General features: G+C 43.2%; 1 protein-coding gene across 1 annotated transcript in view; it reads right to left on the reverse strand.

Annotated features, from left to right (window-relative positions):
* The window catches only part of Eml6 (EMAP like 6), a 325,012-nt gene that overhangs the window by 36,845 nt on the left and 268,472 nt on the right, over positions 1 to 19,695 (reverse strand). The window contains exons 23-26 of the mRNA XM_052198122.1: positions 19,000 to 19,152; positions 18,689 to 18,820; positions 11,935 to 12,023; positions 10,272 to 10,448 (exon numbers count right to left, since the gene is read on the reverse strand). Of these exons, the coding sequence (XP_052054082.1) occupies positions 10,272 to 10,448; positions 11,935 to 12,023; positions 18,689 to 18,820; positions 19,000 to 19,152 (551 nt within the window). The remainder of the gene's footprint in view (positions 1 to 10,271; positions 10,449 to 11,934; positions 12,024 to 18,688; positions 18,821 to 18,999; positions 19,153 to 19,695) is intronic.

Consider the following 19,695-nt stretch of genomic DNA (forward strand, 5'->3'; position numbering starts at 1 on the left):
TGAGAAAAATCCACCAAACCCAGTGGTGAAATGATCAAGGAGACTATTTACGATATAGTAGCTACAAATGGACTAAGAACTACAGGCATCATGTCGGAAGCAGGGTTTTATTACACAGCCCAGGCACAGCTTACACTTACAACACTCCACACTACTGAGTGCTGGGATTCTAGGCATGCAGCACCACATCGGATTCAGGCAGCCCCTTCTGTAGCTCACTAACTGGTTCAGACATTGCTCCATGCTCATCCTGCCCCACTATCTTCAAACACAGTCACAGTTGAGTCAGAGGTACACTGTGTTTAGAGAGAAGATACATTCACTTCTTTTTTTCTTTTTAATTTATTTATTTTATTTTAACATTTTTATACAAGTATACTATATTCATATCTTTTCTTTCTTTTTTATTAGATATATTCTTTATTTATATTTCAATGATTTCCCTGTTCCTGGATCCTGCTCCCATAAGTCCTCTTCCCTCCCCCTGGTTCCCAACCCAACCATTCCCGCTTCCCTGTCCTGGTATTCCCCTACACTGCTGCATTGAGTCTTTTCAGGACCAGGGGCCTCTCCTTCCTTTTTCTTGGACTTCATTTGCTATGTGAATTGTTTCTTGGGTATTCCAAGCTTCTGAGCTAATTTCCACTTATTGGTGAGTGCATACATGTGTGTTCTTTTGTGATTGGGTCACCTCACTGAGGATGAAATTCTCCAGTTCCATCCACTTGCCTAAGAATTTCATGAATTCATTGTTTTAATAGCGGAGTAGTAATAGCATAGTGTAAATATACCACATTTTCTGTCTCCATTCCTCCATTGAGGGACATCTGGGTTCTTTCCAGCTTCTGGCTATTATAAATAGGGCGGCTATGAACATAGTGGAGCATTTGTCCTTATTACATGCTGGGGAATCCTCTGGGTATATGCCCAGGAGTGGTATAACGAGTATACTATCATATCACCTGCAAATAGTGATGATTTGACTTCTTCCTTTCCAATTTGTATCCCTTTGACCTCTTTTTGTTGTCTAATTGCTCTAGCTAGAACTTCAAGTACTATATTGAATAGATATGGAGAGAGAGGGCAGCCTTGTCTAGTCCCTGATTTTAGTGGGATTGCTTCAATTTGGACACTGTCTCTGTGCCCCCTGGTTAGTCTGGCTAAAGGTCTATCTAGCTTGTTGATTTTCTCAAAGAACCAGCTCCTTGTTTTGCTGATTCTTTGTATAGCTCTTTTTGTTTCTACTTGGTTCATTTCAGCCCTGAGTTTGACGATTTCCTGCCTTGTACTCCTCTTGGGTGTATTAGCTTCTTTCTGTTCTAAAGTGTTCAGGTGTGCCATTAAACTGCTAGTGTATGCTCTTTCCAGCTTCTTTTTGGAGACACTCAGAGCTATGAGTTTTCCTCTTAGCACTGCTTTCATTGTGTCTCATAAATTTGGGTATGTTGTGCCTTCATTTTCATTAAATTCTAAAAAGGTTTTGATTTATTTCTTCCTTGACCAAGGTATCATTAAGTAGAGCATTGTTCAGCTTCCATGTGTATGTGGGCTTTCTGCTGTTTTTGTTGCTATTGAAGACCATCCTTACTCCACAGTGATCTGATAGGAGGCATGGAATTAGTTCGATCTTCTTATATCTGTTTAGGTCTGTTTTGTGACCAATTATATAGTCAGTTTTGGAGAAGGAACCATGAGGTGCTGAGAAGGTATATTCTTTTGATTTAGGATGAAATGTTCTATAGATATCTATTAAATCCATTTGGTTTAAAACTTCTGTTAGTTTCACTGTGTCTCTGTTTAGTTTGTGTTTCCCTGATATGTCCATTGAGGAGAGTGGAGTATTTAAGTCACCCACAATTATTGTGTGGGGTGTGATATGTACTTTAAGTTTTAGTAAAGTTTCTTTTACAAATAAGTGTACCCTTGTATTTGGAGCATAGATGTTCAGAATTGAGAGTTCTTCCTGGTAGATTTTTCCTTTGATGAGTATAAAGTGTCCTTCTCTATCTTTTTTGATGACTTTAGGTTGAAAGTCATTTTTATCCCATATTAGAATGGCTACTCCAGCTTGTTTGCTGGGACCATTTGCTTGGAAACTTGTTTTCCAGCCTTTCACTCTGAGGTAGGGTTTGTCTTTGACACTGAGATGTGTTTCCTGTATACAGCAAAATGTTGGGTCCTGTTTATGTATCCAGTCTGTTAGTCTATGTCTTTTTATTGGGGAATTGAGTCCATTGATGTTAAGAGAGATTAAGGAATAGTGATTGTTGCTTCATGCTATTTTGGATGTAATTTTTATGTCTGTGTGGCTATCTTCTTTTGGGTTTGTTGAAAGACGATTAATTTCTTGCTTTTTCTATGAGTAGTTTCCCTCCTTTAGTTGGTGTTTTCCATTCATTATCCTTTGAAAGGCTGGATTTGTAGAAAGATACTGTGTAAATTTGTTTTTACAAATTTTGTTTTTTCATGAAATACCTTGGTTCCTCCATCTATAGTAATTGAGAGATTTGCTGGATGTAGCAGTCTGGGTTGGGATTTGAATTCCCTTAGGATCTGTATGACATCTGCCCAGGCTTTTCTGGCTTTCATAGTAGCTGGTGAGAAGTCTGGTGTAATTCTGATAGGTGTACCTTTATATGTTACATGACCTTTTCCCATTACTGCTTTTAATGTTATTTTGTTGTTTAGTACATTTGGTGTTTTAATTATTATGTGATAGGAGGAATTTCTTTTCTGGTCCAATCTATTTGGATTTCTATAGGCTTCTTGTATGTTCATGGGCATCTCTTTCTTTAGGTTAGGGAAGTTTTCTTCTATAATTTTGTTGAAGACATTTACTGGCCCTTTAAGTTGGAAATCTTCACTCTCTTCTATACCTATAATCCTTAGGTTTGGTCTTCTCATTTTGTCCTGGATTTCCTGGATGTTTTGGGTCAGGAGCTTTTTGTAATTTTCATTTTCTGACTGTTGTATCAATGCTTTCTATGGTATCTTCTGCATCTGAGATTCTCTCTTCTATCTCTTTTTCTTTTTCTTTTTCTTTTTCTTCTTCTTCTTCTTCTTCTTCTTCTTCTTCTTCTTCTTCTTCTTCTTCTTCTTCTTCTTCTTCTTCTTCTTCTTCTTCTTCTTCTTCTTCTTCTTCTTCTTCCTCCTCCTCCTCCTTCTCCTCCTCCTCCTTCTCCTCCTCTTCCTTCTTCTCCTCCTTCTCCCCCTTCTCCTCCTCCTCCTTCTCCTCCTTCTCCTTCTCCTCCTTCTCCTTCTTCTCCTTCTTCGGTTTTTTGAGACAGGGTTTCTCTGTGTAGCCCTGGATGTCCTGGAACTTACTCTATAGACCAGGCTGGTCTCGAACTCAGAAATCCGCCTGCCTTTGCCTCCCAAGTGCTGGGATTAAAGGCATGTGCCACCACTGCCTGCCTTATCTCTTGTATTCTGTTATTGATGCTTGGATCCATGACTCCTGACTTCTTTCCTAGGTTTTCTATGTCCTGAGTTGTTTCTCTTTGTGATTTATTGTTTCTACGTCCATCTTTAGATCCTGGATGGCCTTGTTCAATTCCTTCACCTGTTTTGTTGTGTTTTCCCTTAGTTCTTTAAGGGCTTCTCCCTGTTTACTTGTGCTCTCCTGTAGTTCTTTAAGGGAGTTATTTATGTCCTTCTTGAAGCCCTCTATCAGAATTATGAGCTGTGATTTTTAAATCCAAATCTTGCTTTTCTGGTGTGTTGGGGTATCCAGGACTTGTTGTTGTGGGAGAATTGGGTTCGGATAGTGTCATTTTGCCTTGAAATTTTTTAGTAATGTTCCTACATTTGCCTTTTGCCATCTGGTTATCTCTGGTGTTAGTTGGTCCTGCTGTCTCTGGCTGGTGCTTGTCCCTCTTGTGTGCCTGCAAGCCTGTCTCAGCACCCCTGGGTGACTGGCTTTCCCCTGGCACAGATTGTTGTGTGGCTGTCCAGATCCTGGGTGCAGGTCGGGCCCTGGCAGACCAAGTCCCAAGTGATCTTACACTCGGGTGTTCTCTGCGTTCCTGGCTGCAACAGCCTGCTCAGTCGCAGTAGAGAAGATGTTGGCCTCACCTCTAATCACGGGACTCAATGCAGAGCAGATAGCCCCTAACAGACTAGGTGCACAGACTGCTGTGGCAGTGCTCCCCAGGTCCTGGGTGCAGATGGGACCCTGGAGGGCCATGCCCCAAGCACTTTTCTACTCCGGTGATCCCTGTGTATCTGTCTGTATCTGTCTACACAGTCACAGGAGTAAAGATGGCAGTGCCTCACCTCTAAACGTGGTACTCCCTCTAACTGCCTCCTGCAGGGCAGATGTCCCCTGGCAGGGTAGGTGCCCGGATAGCTGTGGTGCTGCCAAGCTCCTGGGTGCAGGTGGAGCCCTGGCAGGGTGTGTTCCAAGCGATCTACTGGGGTGATCCTTGCGTACCTGTCTGCACCTCTACACAGTCACAGGAGCCTACATTCACTTCTTAATAGTGAATTTGTTCAACAGACCCAGAACACTGGAGAAGCAACTATATTATCCCACATAGTGTGCATCAATTGGGTAAAGGAAGTGAGTTAGAAAAACTAGATTTAAAAAAAAAAAAAGGAACTAGGTATGGTGCTACAGACCTGCAATAGCAGTATGTGGAAGGCAGAAGTAGAAGAAATACAGCAAGTTCAAGGCCAGTCTGATATATGAGTGGTGGGTGAGGGGAAGAGAGGGTTTAATAGCCGTGAGTGACAACCCCTTGTCCCGTGGACTGGGGTTCTCGTCTTAGCACAATATTAGGCACTCAAACCACTTTTAACTTAGTTCCAGGAAAGCTAAAGCTCCCTTTGTGGCCTCTGAGGGTATCTGTTCTCATATGCACACATACTTTTTAAAATAATAAAAATGAACCAGAGAGGAAGAAAGAAACAGAAAGAAAAAGAGAGACAGAGGGTGGGGTGGGGCTGGGGAGGGGAGGGACACAAGGACCTGAGCAGACATTGTTGCTCATGTGAAGGGAACTGCATGGAAATGGGGGCAGGCACGGAAAGCCTCTGGACCTCACTCATCTGGGCATGCAAATAGAAACCACAGTGAGATAGCACCACATATATTAGGACAACAGGTGCCCAAAAGACAAAAGAACAAGTGTTTGGGAAGTTGTGGGGAAAGGGGACACTGTTGGTGAGAACACAAATCAGTGCAGCCCCAGGGAAGACAGCGTGAGGGCTCCTCAGACACCTCAGGGGTGAACCTCTACCTGTTATTTCAAAGTTGTGATGATTAAAACCAGTACTGTGCCAGGCAAGCACAGTTCCACTGCTCCTTAGATCTGACTTCTGTGGAACTGTGTGAGTTCCTAACATGTTTGGGATACTAATCCTTTATTTGACACTAGGAATGTGTTCGGTCACTTTGTGATTGATTTTTTTTTTATTTCATTGATCATTTCATTGTATCTTTCGTTTAGTGCAGTCTTACTTGCTTATTTCTGCCCTTCATTAGTTTTGCTTTGGGTGCAGTATCTGAAGGGCACAGCTTTAAATGCCTGCCCCAGGCATCCCTCCTGGTCAGGCTGGAGAAATGGCAGAAGACCTTGCTAGAACAAGAGTAAAATCCAATAATGCCAAAAGGTTTCAGCTAAGTACTTGTTAAACCTTGAGTCTACTAAAACCAAGGTATCACAATTAAAAGAATTGTCCTAACAACACAATTTAATCTAAAGTAAAGACGAGGGAAGGGCTGAGGAGGGCTTAGCTAATAAGTGACCGCCCTGAACCAGTGAGGGCTTCAATTTGGATCCCCAGTGCCCATGTCAAAAATTTGGGCATGGTGAGTGAAAACAGAAAGGCTCCTGGAGCACGCTCGTTAGTGACTCTAGCCAGCTGGTCAGTTCTAGGCTTAGCGCGAGACCCTGACTCAAAATCTAAGAGAGAGGCCTGGAGCTATGCCTCACAAGTTAAGAACACAGGCTGCTTTTCCTGAGGATCCAGGTTTGATTTTCAGCACCTACACAGTGGCTCACAACATCTATAACTCCAATTCCAGGGGCTGGATGGCCCCTGGCTTCCAAGGGCACAAACACATTCATGGTGCCTAGATATATATTCAGGCAAAACACCCATGTACCAAAGGTTTTTAAAAATTAAAAACAAGGTGTAAAGCAACAAAGGAAGACATATAACATCTGGTCTCCATATGTAAGTATGTACACATGCACAGCACACCAACACACACACACAACACACACAGACAGACACACACATTAAGAAGTAGAAGAATCAGGAGAATGGCTGCTGACAATTGAATTCTGATCAACTAGGCAAGCTTGGGAGGTGGGGGAAGTGATGTCTACACTGGGCACAGCCACTAAAGAAGGCTTTTGACACTGATGACCTCACTAGGTCTAATAACAAAGAAGTAAAGCAAAAAGCATCCCAAAAAAGATCTGAAGTGGGTGCTTATTTTAAATGTGTTAGTTTTGCATAAACCTTGGTTTCAGTACAAACAAAGAAAATAGAGGAAAGTTAAGATTAGATCTTTGACTGGATAATATGTTAACAGACAGTGAATTTACTTATTTTTCTCTTTCAAAGAGAATGTCCTTTAAAGCAGAGGGGCAAACAGACCATGGTTCCACGTATTGTCAAATGTGACCCCAAAGCTGTCGCTAGCGGCCAAGGAATTTAGAAATCAGAGGAGCTGGTGTCACAGACACAAAGGCTATTCCACCCATCAGAGCAAACAAGTAGGCTCCGGGAAACAAGGACTCAGAAACTGCGTGCATGTGACGTTAGACAGGAGTTCAACAAGGGTTTCAGAGAAGATCAGGCAAGAGCTATGACTCCCAGGAACCGATCTCATCTTTTCTATTGGGTGCATCATTAGCAGGGACTGGAGACAACTGAGGCACAATAAACACAGCTTTCAGCTATACGTTTACCCTATTTTTTTATTGTATGTTTGTTTTGAGACAGGGTCTCATGTAGTCCTGACTGGTCTCAAACTTGCTGTGTTGCCAAGACTGGCCTTAAGCTCCCTCATCCTGTGCCTGCCTTTCAATGACAACATTATAGCCCAAGCTTGCTGCCTGGCTGATCTCAGCACGCATTTTAATGATGTCTTTGAGGAGGCCACAGTATTGTACAGCTAGAGAGTTTTAAATATCTGGTATCAGTTGCAGTTGAAACTAAATGTGGATTGATACATGGAATGGACATTGACAGGGGTGTCTGGCCCTAGTGCTTGGCTGTTACCTCTTTCCACACTTTAGAAATAATAATATGAAACCAATATGGCATGATACTGGACTGGAGCAAGCACTTCAAAGGCATTTTAAAGATGTGGGTAGGACTGACAAGTTAAGTAAGATCAAAGTTTTCTTGGTATAGACATTAAGAACTATCACCAGATTTCAGAAACGATTCTGCAACTATAGGCTGGGAACACTTCTGAGAATGACAGCTACATGCATAGCTCAGCTATGGTTTCAACTCCACTGGTGCCATTTTAATTTTATTCAATGAAACTATAAAATCTTATAGTTCTTTATAAAATAAAGAAGCTAATAGTCCAGGTGTCCTGTGAGCTAGCCAGGCTGTATCTGAAGCACTGGTTCAACTCTAGGTAGTGGAGAAGATACTGATAATATAATACCCATGGGAGGAGATACAGAGACAAAGTGTAGAGCAGAGACTGAAGGAAAGGCCATTCAGAGACTACTCCACCTGGGGATTCATCCCGTATATAGCCACCAAACCCAGACACTACTATGGATGCCAACAAGAGCTTGCAGACAGAAAGCCTGATATAGCTGTCTCCTGAGAGGCTCTGCCAGTGCCTGACAAATACAGAGGTGGATGCTCTCAGCCAACCACTGGACTGAACACAGGGTCCCCAATGGAGGAGCTAGAGAAAGGACCTAAGGAGCTGAAGGGCTTTGCAGTCCCACAGGAAGAACAACATGTACCAACCAGTACCTCGCAGATCTCCCAGGGACTAAACCTCCAACCAAAGAGTCCAAATGTAGGGACCCATGACTCCAGCAGCATATGTAGCAGAGGATGGCCTTGTTAGACATCAGTGGGAGGCGAGGCCCTTGTTTCTGTGAAGGCTGGATGCCACAGTGTAGAGGAATGTCAAGACAGGAAAGTGGGAGTGGGTGGGTTGGTGAGCAGTGGGAGTGGGGATGGGATAGGGGGTTTCTGGAGGGGAAAAGCAGAAAGGGTATAACATTTGAAATGTAAATAATGAACATATCTAAGAAAAATATTAATATAGAGGGAGAGGCAGCTAGATAGAAATCATGGCTCATGGGAAATGGTTGAAGGAAGCTCTGAGATGCCCAGATGGGGAGCTAAGCCTACGGGCTACAACCTTCCTGTATGCAAAGGCTGCTAGAAGACTGGAAACACGTGTCAGTGATCAGGAGGCAGGGTGCAGGCTACAACAGGAGCTTAGCTCAGAGTCTAGTGCCTATTGCCAACAGAAGCTGATGGAGGCAACAAGGGTGGGGCCTCTGGCATCTGCTGCAGAGCACCAAGGAGCCTGAGACACCAGGGAGGCCCCGAGAAAAGTGAGGAGAAAGGTGACACTGCAGCAGAGGAGGAGTCTACAGAGCCCATGGTAGGTCCAGGACACAGCTGCAGCAGCAGCAGCAGCAGCAACAGCAACAACAACAACAACAACAGAAAGAAAGGAAGAAAGAAAGAAAGAAAGGAAAGAAGAAAGAAAAGAAAGGAAAGAAAGGAAGGAACAAAGAAAGAAAAGAAAGGAAGGAACAAAGAAAGAAAGAAACAAAGAAAGAAGAAAGAAAGAAACAAGAAACAAAGAAAGAAGGAGTGGCCTCATGAAATTGGAAAGAAAGATGGAGCCAAGCAGGGCAGAGAATGAGGAATTTACACCCTTTACTGCCATCTCAACTAGCAAGCTATAAGCACAAAGGCTCTTGCTATGAGCCCAGGGGCTGCCTTCTCATCAACAGGGAGATGTGCTTTAGCCTGGAGCTTCCACAGAAACAAGTCAATACGGAATAGGAGTGGCCAGCCCCCGCCCCGCAGGAAACACCACCTCTGCAGTGTGTCAACATGCAGACACCACTCTCCACAAGGCATGCCAGCACTGGGGAGGTGCAACAGCAGAGGTGCTTGTCTGTAGGCTAGAGACACTACAGGAGAGATGGAGGCGCTTCAGTGGACTGGAGCACGCGTGGCTGCTGGGTGGGGCGCTTGGTGATATGCAGCAGCCTGGAGCTTGCACAGACTCAGCCCCCAGAACACACTGTGCAGCCTCAGGATCATCCTGGCTCTGAGCGATGGCAGGATACCTGGGAAAAAGAACATTTCATTTTTCTGGATTGGACCTCCTTGAAAGATCTCTATGGTCCACGCTGCCCCTGGAGGCCATGTGTATGTCTGAGGCCTGTGCCACCTTAGAGGTCAGGGAGATCTCTGTAGTCTGTGTGTCCATCGGAGGCCATATTAGTGTCTGTTGTCTGGGTTGCCTCTGGAATCCATGTTGATGTGGGTGGCCTGTACTGTTGCCTGAGGCTATGCTGATGACTGTGGTTCATGCTACTACCAAGGCCATGTTTGGGTCTGTGTTCCTGTTGCAGCCTGGGGCTCTGTTGATGTCTGTGGGCTGTGTCACCAACAAAGTCCAGGTTCGTGGTTTGTGTTGCTCCCTAAAGCCACGTTGATGTCCAAGGGCTGGACTGATGCCAGGAACCATATTGATGTCAGCGGTCCATGCAGTGGCAGAGGGCCATGTTGACGCTCATGGTCTGTACTGTCACCAGACCATGTTGAGGTCCATGACACAGCTGTCACCAGAAACCATGTGGAAGTCCATGATCTGGGCTCCCACTGACTGTAAAGGGCAAAGAAGCTACTTTTGCAGTGGTGTCGATCACAGTTGAGAAGGAGAGACAGAAGGTTTCTGCCAAGCCCCCAAAAAGTAATAGCCTAGAGAGGAAGCTATTGAAGAGAATGCTTACAAACTGTGATACGGATGCTGATGTGTAGCTCTTCACAACAGCTTCTGGCAGGGACGCAGGCAGAGAAGGACTCCGTTTTCTCTAAGGGGCTGGCACGGGGACTTTGGCTGTAGTATCTGGGGACTTCACTAAACTTATCCACTTAAAAACAGCATCAGGAAAGTTTCTACCCAACATCACAGAAGTAATAAATACATTTCTGACTATGCATTCAAATAAAAAGAACCATTCAGGTACAACAGATAATTAGGGTAACTAACTGAATAGATAAAATCTATAACAAACATACAATATTACCTTGACAGGATATGAAAAAAGCTTCACAAAACCAAAGTCATCTCCAGTGGCTAAGAGGGAGCCATCTTTGGTAAGGCTGGCAGCATTGACATCAGTCACATCACTGTGAGCAGGCCAGATTCCTTCACAGGTGGGCCCCAGGACACAGGTCCATGTGTCCCACTCTATCTTCTCAACCTGTGGGGGATGAGCAGTGTGGTCAGTTTGTATAGCCTCATTTCTTTTTGTTTTATTTAAGAGGGATGATTTGGGGACAGCAGGCATTTGTGCTGGGTGATGAGATGCTCCACTTCTTAGCTGCCACTGTTGTCTGTCAGCCTTTTTTTTTTTTTTTTTTTTTTTTTTTTTAATGAGCCAGGGTTCCATTCTGCATCCCAGGCTGGCCTTGAACTCTACACGTGCAAATATTACAAGGGCGCAAGCATTGTATCCAGCAACTGAGCTGCGTATTTATAACATAGTTTCTCGTTAAGCAAACACTACTGTCAAATATACTCAAATGTTTTTTTTTAGACCAAAAGCATACTTTGGAATTATAGAACTCTGAGCACAATAAAGGATTGTAAGATTTTAACTATATTTTAATCACTCCATGAGCTAGATCAGGTTGTTTCAGCACACTGCAGGTAGCCATGTTTAATGGCATGCCCGACTGTCACCCCTTGGATGCCAGTACTGTCCTTCTCCATGGACAATGACAAATGTTCCTGGGGGGGGGACTGCTTCTGGGTAGGAATTATTGGGTTCATAGATAAAAAATGTTTACTTACATTCGGTGTGTGTATGTATATACCTGTGAGTGGAGGTGCTCACATGCTACAGTGTACGTAGGGAGGTCAGACAAAAACTGTGGGAGTCGCTGCTTTCCTTCCATAGTGTGAGTTTCTGAGGACTGGACTAAAACTACCAGCCTTAGCAGCAGGTTCTAGACTCTACATTTTTCATTGGCCTGATCTCAGTTATTTGAAAAATTACTTATGGGGCAAAGGGCATAAGGAAGACATAGGAAAAAGAAAATAGTTTGACATTGGTTTAGTTGGACTTCTGTTTCAGAAGGCATCTTTCATTATCATTATGGATAAAATTGCTTATTATTACAAATGAACACTTGGAAAATACCTAAAAAATTTACAGTCATAAAAAGCATTGCACCAAATAGCATGATGAAGGAAAAGGAAATGTGCTGTCCAGTTAGTTAGCATACAGGGTCCTCAGGAAAACCAAACAGTAGAATACCCCATCACCATAACACAGTCAGCCCGTGTCCTCAGCAGCTAGGAAAACAGACCAATAGATCATATTTAAGAAATTAAAGGTGTAGGGTAGAAGGTGACCTATGTTCATGACCTATGTTCATGATTAAAATTGACAGGTTTGATTAAAATCCACATTTTCCACCAACCATATATATATATATATATATATATATATATATATATATATAAATATGTCATTTATTTTCTTTTTATGTTCACTGCTGTCTTATCTACGTGTTTGTTTGTTTGAGGATGTCAGAAGTCCTGTTACTGGAGTCACAAACGTGTGAGCTGTGGATGCTGGGAGCTGAGCCCAGGTCTTCTAGCAGTGCAGCCAGTGCTCTCAACCGCCGAGCAAACACTCCAGTCCCCAAATATCTTTTAACATCTTTATGTAAGGCAGGTACCTCTGATGGCCTTATTGTGTGTTTTCTGCCTCTTGGAGCTTCAAAGAAAAGCTGTTCTTTGGCACCTGAATTAACTTGCAACAATTTTCCTGTTATGGTAGAAATAAATGGTAGGAAAAGAGAACAAATTAAACTGTGCATTTATCATTTTGTTATAAGATACTAAGCATAGCTGCCACAATTTTATTCATTTTAGTTAGTCTAATAAATTGAGTCAAAGGTTTGTTATATTATTCCAAAAAGCACATAAATATCAACACAAAACATGGAATAATTCCCCAAACTCTTTATTTAAAACACATGGACCTCATAAAATTTGACCTTGAGTGTCTGTCAAGTAACAAGAATCAAGTTTGCTGTTTGTTCCACAGCACTAAAATGAACTCCGATTTTTTCTAAGATTTATTTATTTTTATGTGCATTGATGTTTTTCTTGAATGTATGTGTGTTCAAGTGTATCAGATCCTCTGGAACTGGTGTTTTAGACAGAAGTGAGCTGCCACATCGAACCCTGGTCTTCTGGAAGAGCAGCCAATGCTCTTAACTGCTGAGTCATTGCTCCAGCCTCAAGGTCTAATTTTACAAAATAAAATTTCCACTCATTTCTCCCACTGCTGTCTATTAAGAGGTAAAGGCAAACAGCCTGTCATGAGTCTGGCATCAGAAGTGAGATTCATGTGGGAACATGAATTCATTTGCTTAGTTTTAAATTCTAAATCTGCTTTTCAAGTTAGGGACACACAAAGCAAAATAAAAATACTGACCCTCCCAACCTTGTTTTATCTGAAACTTCTAAAGGAGAAAAAGGCTATCCTCAAACAACTGAGCTACTGGCCTTTCGACCATCCTGATACACAACTATGGTCTCATCACTGATGTTGAAAAAGATTCAGCTTCCAAATTCTCTGAGGGCAGCAATCCTTGGAAAATGTCATATGTTGGAGGATGGTGTCTACTATTTTTCTGTAATGGTTTAATTAGGGAAAATCTCAATCAGCCTTGGACATGAGAATAGTTTAGAGAACCACGATGTGTCCACGGTCTAGCTTCCTCTGGCTTCCACAACTAGGAACTCACTTGACTCGGGACCCTCTGTTGACTGCCTCGGCCCAGACGTCATGCATTTGCTCGGTAAATAATTTACATAAAATGCTATTTCCCCTACAACTGTGTATCTAGGAACTTTGGGGTGCTCTTGGAAAAATAAATACCCAAGATTCTTCTGTGGTTTGCATGCATGTGGTTTGCATGCATGTGGTTTGCATGCATGTGGTTTGCGTGATATCTGTTACATTTGTTATATGGTCTGACCTGAGTAAGGTCTAAGTGAGTGTTTTCAAGTGATAAACTAAGAAATGAAGTTCTCCAGTCCCTTCGCTGCTGATACTAATAGTTTCTCATGACTGGTGGTGGGACCACACAGACTCTGAGGGTCAAAGGATCTGAAAGAGGGCCACGTGAAATAGACATGCTTTGCAGATTATATGGTAAACGGGATAATGGCGAAAAACAAAGCAAGAAATGAGGGCGGTTAAGGGCTCTTTTCCTGGCTAGCATTAGAAGGAAGTGAGCAACCATTACTTTTCTAATGAGCTAAACATATGTGCAAAGAAACTATATATTAGGACTTTCAAAAATGGCTGCAAAATATGTGGGAAATAAAATTGAGGCAAGCCATTTTCTGAATGACTTTTGATAGCTTTTGAGATAGAAGGTACTAGACAGAAAACTCAGAGACAACTGCAGCATCTCAGCAGCTCATTGTAATAACTATAGTTTCAAAGATCATAATTTAGAATTAAACCTCCAAATACTGAGCTAGCCAGGTGAGGGATTGACTACAAGGGAGTTAAAGACTCAAGACAGACAGGCCCAAGCAGGGCCAGACACCTGTGGGCCATCAGCTGGCTCACCCCACCCCCACCCCCACCCCCAACAGTCACCTCTACTGAAGGCCAGTTTAACTCTGGGAGCTGATGCTGACCCAGGAGGAACCAGGCCCACACTAGGCTAGGCAATCAGAAACCTGTTTCTTGCAGGAAGTTGCCATCAGGGATGCTGGGACGTGCCATGGCAATCTGTAGGTGCCCAGCTGGGATGAGACATGGATTTCAGAACTGAGAGTCACATTTGGGGGTGACTGAGACTGGGCAGCATGAAAATGAATTCCCTTCTCTCTTCTCCTGTCCTCTCCTGTCCTGTCCTGTCCCGTCCCGTCCCGTTCCGTCCCGTCCCCTCCCCTCCCTTCCCCTTTCCTCTCCCCTTTCTCTTTCCCTCCATCCCCTCCCGTTGCTTTCTCAAGTCTGGGTTTCTCTGTGTAGTCCTGGCTGTCCTAGAACTCACTCTGTAGTCCAAGCTGGCCTTGAATTTAGGGATTTGCCTGCTTCTACCTCCCAAGTGCTGGGATTAAAAGTGTGTGCTACCACTGCCTGGTTTTCAGTTCATTAGTGAAGCCAGTTACAGTTTCCTGCTCTTGGAGGCTATGAACATTCTAGATCTCTCAATAAACTTATCCTTCATCATTATTTTGAATTTGACCTAGTTTGAGTGGGCTTCTGGTCCATGCAAGATATAATATGACTTAAAAAACAACTATTTTTTGTATTTAAGAAAACCATAATTATGAGTATGTGTTTTTTCCCTTCTTTTAATTATTACATGAAGAAACATTTAGGTCACCACTCTTTCTTTCCCTCTGCCTGCTGTACATTCTATTTCTTTGCTTTCTCTTCTGATCCATGCCCACAAGTACATGTATTCACACACACAAATACATCTATTGTGTATAAACATATACACAAACACATATACAAACATACACACATACACAAACACACACAAACATTTACACATACACAGAAACATACACACAAACATACACAAACATACACATACACAGAAACACACACATACAAACACACCCACACTCAAATACACCTACACACAAACATGTACACAATCATACATACACATACACAAACATATATACATACACACATATATACACAAACATACATACAAACATACACATACACAGAAACATACATACACATACAAACATACAAACACACCCATACCCCCACCTGCATACACACACTGAAATCTGAGGACAAGGAGCAGAAGCAAAGATGAAAAAGTCTGCAGTTTGATCCATATATTTTTGCCCCAAATAATAGAAACTAAATTATTTCAAAATCCACATTTTTATCACTAGAAAAGTCTGCTCACACAGAAAACAGGACAGAAAAACAAAACAAGCAAACAAACAAAAAAACCAAACCAAACCAACCAATCAACTAACCAAAAAAATGTCCTCATTGCTAAGGAGAGATAGATAGATAGATAGATAGATAGATAGATAGATAGATAGAGAGAGAGAGAGTCACATGGAGCAAACGCTGCAGGCATCAGCCTGGCTGCCGTATCTTACAAGTCAGGCTAATTCCAGAATTGTACTACATGAATCAAACCGATGCACTATATGATCCAAATCAATGCCCAACCATTTGCAATGAAAAGAATGGAGCTTCATATGAAGCTCCAGCTGTTGACTGCCTACGATCATACAGTCCTCCTGTTTTCAAAAATGAACTTTTGCTATCTAGAATAAAGCCTGTATCCTGTCTCTTCCCATGTATTCTTTTCTCCAGTGTTCCATGCACGAGCTTTCATTTGGGGCACTGCTGTTCCTGCAAAAGCAAAGGCGCACGAGGGTTGCTGAAGCTGCGCCTGCGCCTGCGCCTGTGCCTGCGCCCACACCACCCCCCACTCCTGCCAAGCCAGCTGGCTCTGGCAAATGCTTGCACTATTTCTGATGAGATGAGATGAACAATCAAACTCCTGCATGTAAGTCTTGCTCTTTACCCTGTCCATATTCTCGGGGTCTCTGCTATCAAAAGCTAGGCTGGTCTTGGGGAACATGGCACTTTCCTAAGATGTAACACCTTGGGACCTGGCATTCTGGATGACAAAGGGTTCACAGCTGATGAGACTGTAGTTAAAGTAGGCAAGCGGTATGGGTGCACCTGCTCCTGTTCTCCAGACGGCATAGATTTTAGAGGTGACACATATTCTACTATGCTCGTAAACTATAGGGCCCGCGGGGTCTGCTCCTATTCTCAAGATGGAGTAGATTTTAGAGATCACATGTGTTCTGCTCTCAAGCTCTAGGGTGTCAGGACCACTGCTCTGCCACCCTCACTTACTGAGGGACCTTTTGGAGAGGGAGGTCACTGCTTCTTCAGAAACAGTGACCCCTCCCTCCTTTTACTCTGAGTGCCTCCCCAGTCCTGGGGGCTAGCCTTGGGTAGAATAAAGGACAAGGTATTGCACCTCTCCCTTTCCCTTTCCAAGTGATGGCTCCATTTTGAGGTACTTTATAAGACCCCCTTTCAGTGCTCCCCATCTCCCATAGCAATGACATTGCCAACAGTCTTAGTGACCATGCGATTCACTGCCTTCATTCCTGGGCATCTACCCAAGGCACTGAAAACAGGGTCCTGGAAAGATACTTGTGCACCCAGATTCACGGCAGCTTTGTTCACAATAGCTAAAGTGTGGAGGCGATCTAGGTGTCTATCAACATGTAAGCAACAAGTGGGACAGACAGATAGCCAGCTATCATCTGCCTTAAAGGAATTCTGACACAGGCCACTGTGTGGGTGATCCCTGAGGACGCCATGTGGAGGGAAACGAGGTAGTAATGAGAGGGCAGTGTTGTGTGATTTCACTAAGATGAGCTACATAGAGAAAGTACCTGTTCCTAGGGACTGACAGGAGAGCTACTGTGTGCTGGGTGGCGAGTTCTTATCTTGTCTCACAAGAGGAAGTGAGTTCTGGAGGCAGGTAATATAATGGCCATACCACAAAGAGAATATGCTCCATGCGTGAGCTGGCATATTTAATAATGGTAACATGTTTATATATTTTGCATTTGAAATTCCTTTAAAATCTTCCAAATAAAAATTTCATACATCCCATTTTTTCTGTTGCCCCTTCACTTCCAAAATAAAATGGCTGAAGGGTTTCCTTCCCTCGCAATGACTTGGGAAGGGAGGCAATGTCCCACATGACACATCCTATGTGGTGGTGTGTGCAGTGGGCTCAGAACAGTCATCTTACTCCATCTTACACACAGAGAGAAGGAATGGGGACAGGCAGCTCTTCCCACCCGCCCCCTGCCTCACCAAGGTAAGGTGACTCAAGTTGCAGTATGCCTGCCTGACCCATCTCACACCCTTGACTTTCTGTCTGATCTGAAAGCTGCGGGGACTTAGTTGATTTCTCCTGCCCTTGTTGGAACTGGCACCTTGTACAGTAAGTTACATGGTTTTTTTGGTACTGACTGTACTGCAAAAACTCCCGCGGGCCGTAAAGCTCAAACAAAGTTCAAATTCTAGTGCAGCACAGCTAAACATCTGTCTGGCCTAGTCTGTGACTATCTCAAAAAATAATTAAAATAAAGTATGATTTATTAAATAATGACATATTTATTAAACATCACTTATTAATTTATTAATAATATTTTTAATTTAATAATGTATTAAATATTAAATAAAAATAGAGTCTGTGCAGGAACCTATTCCTGGGCCAGACTCCTGCTGCCGCTGTCTGACTTTTATCAGCTGATTCTGGGAATGCCCCAGTGAAAATAACCTGCAGCTACACAGTACCTCCAGAACAAACTCAGCGTGGATGAGGTGATGGAAGAGCCCCTCTTGACTCTCTCCCAGGCTGGCTTTCCACAGTCCTCCCTTTCACCCACTCAGCTAGGTGCTCCTCATCATTCTTTAACCACTCACTGGTCCTCCTCCCCAGCTCAGCACCATGTTCCCTTTGCTGGGAGACCCACTTACCTTTGCTATCTGGTGAGCCATGCCTACAAAGGCATCTTGAATTTCCCTTGGAGCTATCTCCTCAGAACAGACACAGCACTTGCTGCTTTCCTACCACAAGAGTCTAGGACTTCTATGCAAGTGAGGATCCTGCCTACTCCTAAATGCTTGCTCTGGTGTCTTAGCGTCAGCCACGCCCCCAGACAAGATCTAACGGTGACACACTGTGTAGCACTCACAGGGACTCAGAACTCCTCAGCCCATACCTAGGTCATTGTATTCTTACATTCTTTCAGAACAAGCCCATTTCCCTCCCTAAATTATAAGGTTTACAGAGAATAGAAGCCATGTCTTACGTCTAGATCCATATTTTCTGACTTAAGACTTTGCAAATGGTAGATGCTAGATGTAGTAAATAGACAGGAAGCAACTTGGAGGACACAAAGGGGAAGCTAGGTGCTTTGGAGAAAGATATAGTCAGGTGAGCTGAATATAGCTTTCTATCTCTGCCAACGGCTGAAAATTGCTTGAGACATCAGGGCTGAATTCCTGGAGACAGAGTCCTGGTCAGGAAGGATGAATAGATAAAAGCAAGGACAGATGATACGCAACCTAAAGCATGGTAACTCAACACACCACAGGCTGTCTTGATCTTAAGCCATAGTGGCTTCCATTAATAATGAGATGCTTATGGATAGGAAAATTATTAAAATGTTAACAGTAACCGCTCCTGGACTGTCGGGTTAGCCTGGGTTATGCTGGGCTAGCCTGGGTTATGCTGGGTTAGCCTGGGTTATGCTGGGCTAGCCTCATACACTGCCATGGATCTTCTTCCTGTTTTCCACTAAAATTCAATGCCATTCTCTCTGGAAATGATGCATGAGTTTAAGTTTTATCTTAAAAACCACAGCCTCTTTTACCTCTAGAGTCCCAGTCAATGTGTGTGATGTAACTAGAAGCTCCTTTACAGATGCCAACCCTCTTGCTTGTAAGCACGTTGTAAATGTCCACGAAGTTATCATGAGATGCCACAGCAAGGTATTTTCCTGTATCTATAGAGACAAGTATGTAGTTAACAGAAACACAGTACCAGAACACAAGTTCACCTCCAGGGACTTAAGATTTGAGGTGGGAGAAAGGTCAAAGAAACTTTTAGAACAGTCTATTTTTATATAAAAAATGGCCTCAAGATTGTTATTTTTTTTTTAAAAAGTATTACTGCCATCTTCACCTTTTGAAAATTTTATGTCAGAGATCATTTCTTTTCTGTGATGGAAGGAGAGCATGTCTTCCACAGTGTCAGCGTTCACTACCAAGAAGCTTCCATCATTCAGTCCAACTGCTAAGGCTTTCCCATCAGGGGAGAAGGCACAACATCTTCCTCCTACAAAAGGACCCAAGAGAATCACAACTGAGCACTTAGCTGTTGAGTAAAGCAGATGGAGACACAGGAAAAATATGCATGTGTGCATCACATGCTTGCATGTGACTGGGCCTTTAGCACCACTACCCAGGTGGGAATTAAAATGTCATTATTTGGGGACTAGTGAGATGGTCCTGTGGGTAAAAATACTTCTTGTGTAAGTCTGACAACCTGAGTTTGAACCTGAGAACCCATGGTTGAAGGAGAGAACCAATTTCCAAAAGTTGTCTGCATGTGTATGTATGTACAGATAACATAATAAATGTGCACTTTTAAATCTTTGAAAAATAGCATAATTTAAATGTCTTTTTCCCAGAGTATCAAACTCGTATTTTAGGACTAGAGAAATAGCTCAGCGGTTGACAGCACTTGCTGCTCTTACAGGACCTCAGCCTGGTTCCCAGCACCCACATCAGTTGTTGACTCTCAACTTCCTGTAGGTACAGCTTCAAGCAATCTGTCGTACCCTGATGTGGGCACCTGCACACACATGTACATAGCCCT

Source organism: Apodemus sylvaticus, chromosome 11 (genome assembly GCF_947179515.1).
Source record: "Apodemus sylvaticus chromosome 11, mApoSyl1.1, whole genome shotgun sequence".
Classification (NCBI taxonomy): domain Eukaryota; kingdom Metazoa; phylum Chordata; class Mammalia; order Rodentia; family Muridae; genus Apodemus; species Apodemus sylvaticus.